Raw genomic sequence first — 8754 nt, 5'->3', positions numbered from 1 at the left:
GAGACGAAGAAGTCATAGTCAAAGAAGATATGAGGATGAAATTATGCAATTACTGGCTACCAAGAAATGTTGGAAGTCTCCAGTGACTTTCACAAGGACTCATTTTTGAAAGCAAAGAGAACCTGTTTAGGGTCTGGATTCCACCTCAGGGGACTTGCTTGTCTTTGGGTTCATTTGAGATTTACTTGACATTCAGTTCCTATTGTGTACCAAGCACTGTTCAATGTGATGAATACAGCTGTAAACAAAATGGATTAAAAAAAATCCTTTCCTCATAGAATTTACATTCTAATGTGTTGGCAAGACCCTGGATCTATTTTATTTGTATCCTAAGGTATTCAGCAAAACACACCTATCATAACACTCCTCTCAGACAGATGCTTAATTCTGAGCAGCAAGCTAGTTGGAGACCTGACTTTGACCCTTAAGCCCAGGGGGATTCTGAATTCAGGCTTTCTTTTAATTTATGTTTTGACAAGAAGAGCTGGATTTATGCATTTGTGGTTCAAGTGTTAATTCCATGATGACTCCCAAGGGGTGAGGGCCAATTGTGCATTTCTGGTGGAGTATCTCTGCCTTGTCTTTGGTTCTTTGCAGGCCTGAGCAGCATCAAGCCAGAACCAGGCAAAGCCGCTGGCATAGGTTAATCTGAACTCTACCTAAATGTGGTTAATTCAAGGAATTCTTTATGTGGTAATCCCCACAGCAACCTACACTTCCTGTCACTTTTGTCTAACATTTCTTTTCATGCTGCCAGAAATGTGGTGGAATTTCCATGAAAATCGTTTTTCACTTTTAAAATATTTTAACAATGACTTGAATTGCTACCATAATTTTTGAAGCTCATGGACATAATGAGGTAGATGAAAATTTCTCGGCACCTGTGGAAATATGAATACCTGGGCTAGAAAGCAGTTCAGAGCATGCTTATGTCGCAAAGATGGATATCTTGGAGTAGCCTGCCACCTTCAGGATAACTTACCAACTAACCGTATACCAATCCCAGTAAAAACTCTTCACAATAATCAATGGTGGAAGCTAGGGTCCTTGTAATACATTTGTTATGATTAAGTATATTTAATAATGACAGTAGTTTTCTTTAAATAAACTGCCCTTTCTTTACTATAATTCTTTTCTTAAAAATTATTATTACTTCAATTAGATTGTCTTTACCTGGACTCTTTCTTGTGTTTAAGCGATTAAAAAACAAAACAAAACAAAGAAAACACAACGAACTTCACTTTGCTGAGCATATCTGGGAACACCTAAAACATCTTTGCAGCCACAGTCTGTGAAATATTGTAGCTGTGGAAACCCTGCTACTTTCTGGTAGGTTCTTTAATATGGACTAATGGCAATCTTCAATAAATAAAATCAGCAACAGTGATCCATTCAGAAATGGAAGGAAGGGAGAGGGAGAGAACACAACACCCGTGTATTTTTTTTCCTGTTTAATTGGCTGTTCCTTCCATCAAGTTACACGGTTTCTCTGGCTTAAAAAGAAAGGAGTAATGCAGGGGAAAACGGGAATGACGCGGTTACTCAGCACTTAATAGAATGGACAAATAACGCAATTAATATAAAAAATAAAGAGAAAAGAAAGGGCAGCGTAAGTGAAATCAGTAAAATTAGGTCAACGGAATTACAACAGCGGGATGTAAAAAAATCAAAAAGAGAGAACACGGTGGCTCAGAAATGCACCACGGAAGGGGACAGAAAAATAAGGGTATTTAAATAAGAATGGCAGAGAACAAATATTCATCCAAAATGAATACACGTTCACGACGTTCCTTTCGCAAAGGCAAGAAAGGGCATTTTCCGAACCTTCCTTTATCCGGGTGCAACTATTGCCATCGCTACTGGCTCCTCTTTCGCGGCACCGACCTGTGAAAGGACTTCAAGGTCAATTTCCTGTGACTTCCTCTACTCGGTCAGCAACTTTGGAATCACGTGGGAAGCTTGAGCCAATGCCGGGCCTCACCCCAGAGGAATGAAATCGGAAAGCGTGCGCGGCCTGGAACTGTTTTAAAGCTTCCCGGGTGTCCCCAGGCGCCTCCACAGCGGAGAACCAGCGTGAGTCTGAGCCCGCCCCTCCGCCCGTGAGCCCCGCCCCTCCGCCCGTGAGCCCCGCCCCCCTCCTGAGCCCCGCCCCGGAGAGCAGCGCTCCTTTTGCTTCATTGGAGGCGGCGGCGCGGCGTGAGCCCTCCCGAACGCTAGGGGGCAAACGGCGCGCACTCTGCTCCGGTTCTCCGGGTCGATCCCTGCCTTGCGCATGCTCGGTGTGTCCCGAGGTCGCCCTTGCCGGGTTTCCCACGTGCAGCGTGAACCTGAGGGCATCATGCTGTGACGAGATGGGGGCCGCGGTGGTTCGCGCGATCAGGAACTTCAACCTGGAGAACCGGGCGGCCCGGGAGATCAGCAAGGTGAAACCCTCTCCCGCCCCCAGGCACCCCTCCACCAAGAGCCTCCTGCGGGAGCAGATGAGCGGTAAGTGGTGCGGGGCGCGCGGGGCCGGCTCGGGGCTCCCTGAGCGGGTGGTGGGCGGGGCCCGCGGGTGGCTGTGGGTCCCGGGCCGGGGTGGGCCGAGTGGGCCGCAGGAGCTGGGTCCGCCGAGCGCGGACCGGTGGAGCCGCCGGGCCGGTGACATTGAGCCGGTCCCTGAGGCCTCCCTTGGAGTGGCGGCTCCGCACCTCGGAGTCCCGGGGGTGGCGTCCCGCGGGTGGCCCCGCCGCCGCGGTCCTCGCCGGCGTTTTGTCCGCCCGGTTGGCCGCTGGCGACAGGGACTCCTGGGCAGCGGAAGTGTTCAGCAGGTGTCTCCGCAGAGCGACCTAGCGTGCTGGTTTGCTGTAAAATACTTTCCGTACTGCTCCAGCGAGTGTTTCTTAACGCAAATAGCGACTGTCATGTGTTAAGTGTTTAGGAGGGACTCAGAGGACATTCTTACTTGGTTTTAATTTTGTGGACATTCTTTTTCTTTCCTTAGGCCAAGCGGATATTAAGGGAGAAATTGGTAGGAAAGATGACAAATTGCTGTCATTACTGAGAGATGTGTACGTTAATTCCAGAGATCCGGTGTCTTCTGCGCAGGTAATGTGTGTTTTCATTCTGTAAAGAATTCCACCTTTTTGGACTCCAGGACAGCTATCGGAGAAGTGTGGCAGGTAGTAAACGGGAGTGAGGTGCTCTGCAGCTGTGACCTGTCAGTGTGGTCGCCACCAGAATACAGTGCACTGGCAAAGTTTAAACCCGGGGCCTAAGCAAGGCTCACAGGCCTCGGTGCATTGGATAGTTACCAAAATTCCAAAAGATTTGTGAAACTATTTATTGAATGCAGCTGTGTAGATTATTTTATATCATTTCAGAATTTGTAAGATTTGGCAAGGTACTTGTACTGGTTGACCATTTGAATGACCAAAAGAGAGCTTTAATACTGTTTTCTTGCCCAGCTCATGTGGCTCAGTGGTTGAGCCTTGACCTATGAACCAAGAGCTCACAGTTGGATTCCCCATCAGGGCTCCCGCCTGGGTTTTGGGCTCTATCCCCAGCAGGAGGTGTGCAGGAGGCAGCTGATCAATGATTCTTTTTCTTTTTTTTTTAAATATATTTTATTGATTTTTTACAGAGGGGAAGGGAGAGAGAGAGTTAGAAACATCGATGAGAGAGAAACATCGATCAGCTGTCTCCTGCACACTCCCCACTGGGGATATGCCCGCAACCCAGGTACATGCCCTTGACCAGAATCGAACCTGGGACCTTTCAGTCCACAGGCCGATGCTCTATCCACTGAGCCAAACCGGTTTCGGCCGATCAGTGATTCTTATCATTGAAATTTCTCTCTCCCTCTCTCTTCCTCTCTGAAATCAATAAAAATATATTTATTGATTTACCCTTCAGTGTATTGAGGTATGTTTTAATTTCAGGAATTCTTTTAGTGGTGTATTGGTGGTGTTTGTTTGATTTTTAAGAATATGTTCAGATAGGATACGTAGAAGAATACATTGAGAATGGGAACCTATGTGTAAATCCATATATAAATGCCAGATATAAGCGCATTGTATATAGTGATGAACAAAATAAACCTAGTCCTTGTTCTCAGTGCTTATAGTATCAGGAGGGACACAGGCATGAAACAAATGAGCAACTACAGTGTGTAATTACTGATATGAAGGAGAAATATAGGCACTGTGAGTGTATCAGGAGGACTTGTTTGAGATTGGGGGATCAGGGATGGTTTCTGAGGAAGTGACATGCAGGCTGACGCCTGAGGGGATGCATGGGAGTTAACCAGATGAGTTTGTGGGGGCAGGAAGGTTCTAAGTAAGGGGAAGTGTTTGATTAAAGAAGTGGCAAGTGCCAGTGACAACTTCCAGATTTTTTTCCATTCTAAAATTCTCTTGTTCTGTCTCTCTCTGGATAGGTAATAGACTGACAAAGATATAGTTATTAGTATACTTTTCAATAGAAAAGAAAAATAAAGCTCATGTGTAAAATAAAGCTTGTACATTATTACATGTAGTAGAAGTAACTGGGTTTAGGTATCACCAAATGCTCACATAAAAAAGATAATAGGAGTTGATGTTCATGTTCTTTGTTATTTTTAGGCAGGTATTGAATAATACTTCCATAAACGTTGTTTCTCTCATGTTAAATCATGCATTTGAAAATTGGCTTTTGGAGAGCAAAAAAAAAAGATTTTACATGTAAAACACGATATATAGATACAATGCATAAGGAGATATATAGGGGTGTCAAAATTTAAAGGGGTTATTAGGAAAGTCTAAAAAGGTTCAAGGGAGAGTGATAAAAAAAGGTTGAAGGTACCTATTTATGTTCTTTGTCCCTTTTTTCTTTCTGGCAATTCATTTGTGATGTCTCTAGACATCAGTGATACTGTGCCTATCATATATCAAATAATTACTTTTAAATTAATTAATTAATTGTCTTATTGTTTTTTACAGAGAGAGGAAGGGAGAGGGAGAAACACTGATGTGAGAGAGAGACATAGATGGGCTGCCAGGGTTTAATAAGGACAGTTTTGAGAGTGGGTTAGGAGAGAACAAAATACGTTTTATCGCAAGAGAATACCAGTTAAGAGGCTTTTGCAGTAATTTCTTCAAGAGACGTTGGCTTGGACTAAGGTGATTTAGTAACTAGGAGAGAAGTGAATGGCTTTGAGAAGGACTTAGGGACAGTATCAATTGGATTTGGTCACTGATTGGATATTATGAGTGAGGGAGAGGGAGGTGTCAGGTATAACATGACATAAGAGAAGCTTTGAATTTTGGAATGGGATATGGGAGGTAGGTGGTGTTAGTCACTGAGATAGAGAATATGGGGCTAGAATTAGGTTTTCGGAGGAAAGGAATAAGTTCAGTTTTAGATATGTTGATTTTGCGGTGCCTGTAGATTATCTAAGTAAAGATGCCCATGAGGCATTTGGAAATTTGGGTCTGGAAGTAAGGAGAAAGTCTAGGTTAGAGGTCACATTTGAAAGTAATTAACATGTAGGTAGTAATGAAACTGAAGGTGGCATGTGGGATTACTTAGGAAGAGTAATAGAGTATAGTGTGAAAAGGGCCCAGGCCAGAACTTGGGGCACACTAACATTTAAGGGGCAGCTGAAGGGAAGCAGTCCACAAAGAAAACAAAGAAGGAACCACTGGAGAGAAAGATGGGAAACTAGGAGAAGGGTGGCATTGAAACCAAGCTTCAGGTGCTCTAGTGAGTTCAAATAAAGCCTGAAAAGTGTCTTATGGATTAGAAATTTTTAAAAAAAGAATTATTTTTGTAAAGCTTAACGAGAAGGAAAAAACCTGGTCATAAAGGATATTTTGGGTTTGGGTTTGTGGATGTTTTTAAAGGTGACTACAGCATTTTTGCATTTGGACCAAACAGCAGCATTAGGCAGGATACAAGTGAAAGCAAGAGGAAAAAAGGGAATGAACGCTTGGCATAGTAGGTAATGAATGAAATAAATACAGAGCACAAATTCAAGGATTAAGCTTGGATGGTACAGCCTCGATTTAATGGACTAAATTTCTAGCCATGCAAAGATTAATATCCTGTTAACTTTAAAATGCTTTTAACCAAGATTTACTTATAACCAAATTAATAGGCTTTTTTTTGTTACTAATTCACTGTTATTTTTAACAAATTTTAGTGAAAGGCCATATGCTGGAAAAAACACTATAGTAATTTCACTGACATACATAAATATTACATATCTGCAACTGTAGTTTACATATTTAAATCTAAGAGTCACAGCTCGGGGAATGATCATACTTCATCACTGGAGGTTATGGTTCCGTTGTCTGTGGCATGACTTTCTGCAGCAGTTTTAAGGAGTGAAGGCCGATGTTCCCATGTGAGCTAAGCCACGCCCCAGCCCTGTGCATTTGTTTGCTCAAGGTGACCAGTTGATGCACACATTTACTAGACCTATTCAGTATAAATTTAAAATTATAGTAATACATATAAAAAACTTTCCTGTGAAATTAAACTTTTCATACATACTTAATTTAAATTACATATGTCTACATAAGTAAAAATAGGTAAACTAATTTGTCAATTTTTTAACGTACGTATTCAGAAAACCTACTTTACTGTATAATGGACTTTCGGCTTTAACAGACACCTTCTCATGCAAATTAGCCTGTTATAGCGAGGTTTTACTGTACAGACAGGTGAAAAGATGGGTGTGCATAAAATGTTTTATTTATGTTTGTTGGAGTATTAAAAGCATTTGTTTATTTTCTCTGAAGAGGGAAAATCTCTGGCAATATTTAAATTCATTCCCCATATTTGGAGGCATTGAATATGAAATGCAAAACTTAGAATCAGAATGGAGATCATAAAGTAAACTTACGTCAGTGTCAGAGTCCTGCCCTTCTAAAGCAGTCTTAACCTAATCCAATTGTTCTTTTAATATTCTGTACAAATGAAATAATGGGAATAGATGGTATACATTCGAGTATTATTTTCTAGAATTACCTGAATTTCTTCATGATGGTTGAGCTATAGTGATTAAATGGTGATGTGATTGCCATTGAACTGTGGCTCATCATAATGAGAAAATGTAGTTTGGAGAAGCATGTGTAGTATTTATTTGAAGAAGAATAGTGGAGATTTGAGAAGCATGTCTGTAGATGTCAAATCTTTTCTCTCGTCTTGAAAGCCTTTTTGTTTGTTTTTGTCTTTTGACACTAGGACAAAGATGCTGGAACACCTCAAGAGCCAAAGGAGTTCAGATTGCCGAAAGGCAATCATTTTGACATAAATATTGAGAACATTCCCAAAGGCAAAGTTTCCATTGTAGAGGCTTTGACACTTCTCAATAATCATAAACTTTATCCAGATACATGGACTGCTGAGAAAATAGCAGAAGAATACCATCTAGAACAGAAAGATGTAAATTCCGTTCTCAAATATTTCGTTACTTTTGAAGTCAAAATCTTCCCTCCTGAAGACAAGAAAGCAATCCAAGCAAAATGAAGGAACTCTTGGAATTACTTTTCCTATCCCCATGCCCTGTTTATTTTCTCATTTTTAGCATATTAAGTTATATAAATTACTGAATGTTTAAAGCTCCCTCCTCCTTATGAGTGCATCCTATTTATTGACCTCTGCTGATAGAATAAATTTTGTTTTCAACTTTAATTTGGTTTAGGCATGTATGTATGCAGGTGTAATATCAGCATGACTAACTAGCAGGTATATAAATTTATTGCACATAAAAGAGTTAATTTTAAGTGTTATTTTAAGCATATCAGCATTTAAGTTGGTCATATGACCTCTTAGGAAATGTCCTGAATCCCTTATTTGACACTTAAAGTTTAACTTTCCAGTTCAGGTGATTAGTTTATTCTTCCTATGGAATAGTGAAAGTGAGAGCTTTCCTGACTCTTATGACTGACATTTTCATGTTAGGGAAAGGGAGGCTTGACAGTGAGGTAGAACAACAGTATTTCCCAACTAAAGGCAGACAGGAAGCTGGATATAAAACCAATAAAAAATACATTTTTATTACTACAGGGAATAAGAATTAGTAAGGCCTTTTTAAAATTTAATTTTGAAATAACTTAAAATTATAGAAAAGAATTATTGTTTTTAAAATGTTAGCAAATCTGTACTTTGACAAGCAAACGGGTAAGTCCAAGAGGTTTCATAGAGGCAGGCAGTAGTGGAAGCCATCTGAAAAAAGAAAAAAAAATTCTTTGGGTTTACGGTGAAAATACAAGAAAATTTTAAAGAATGGTTAAATCAAAGAACCATGATAAATTTGGTGACCAAATATACATATTTTCTCATTTAAATGCTGGTTGAAAGAAAATAGCAAGTAGAAGCATAAAATGTGATCACTGGAAGGGACCTAGGAAATTGTTGCTGCATTTAACAAATTTTTTTTTTAAATATATATTTTATTGATTTTCACAGAGAGGAAGGGAGAGGGACAGAGAGTTAGAAACATTGATGAGAGAGACATCAACCAACTGCCTCCTGCACACACCCTACTGGGGATGTGCCCGCAACCAAGGTACATGCCCTTGACCAGAATTGAACCTGGGACCCTAGAGTCCCCAGGCCGACGCTCTATCCACTGAGCCAAACCAGTTAGGGCGCATTTAACAAATTTATGAGCACAACACATGTACTGGGGTCTTGAGCAAAACTGTATAAGTTCAACTCTGTTATGTTATTACATGTGAGATTTTGGCTGGATTGTGTAACCTCTTTGAGAATGATTTCCTCTATAAA

At 40.8% G+C, this 8754-nt stretch overlaps 1 protein-coding gene across 1 annotated transcript; it reads left to right on the top strand.

Moving 5' to 3' along the window:
* The first annotated feature begins 2155 nt into the window (after nt 1–2155).
* Nucleotides 2156–8261, top strand: NDUFAF4 (NADH:ubiquinone oxidoreductase complex assembly factor 4). Its single transcript, XM_081094744.1, has 3 exons — nt 2156–2487; nt 2984–3087; nt 7207–8261. The coding sequence occupies exons 1-3, from the start codon at nt 2352–2354 to the stop codon at nt 7489–7491; spliced, it is 525 nt and encodes a 174-aa protein (XP_080950870.1). The 5' UTR covers nt 2156–2351; the 3' UTR covers nt 7492–8261.
* The last annotated feature ends 493 nt before the right edge of the window (nt 8262–8754 follow it).

Source organism: Myotis nattereri (assembly GCF_964212035.1).
Source record: "Myotis nattereri genome assembly, chromosome: 6".
NCBI classification, from domain to species: domain Eukaryota; kingdom Metazoa; phylum Chordata; class Mammalia; order Chiroptera; family Vespertilionidae; genus Myotis; species Myotis nattereri.
The sequence above is the reverse complement of the archived record's forward strand: the minus strand, read 5'-3'. Positions and strand labels throughout refer to the sequence as shown.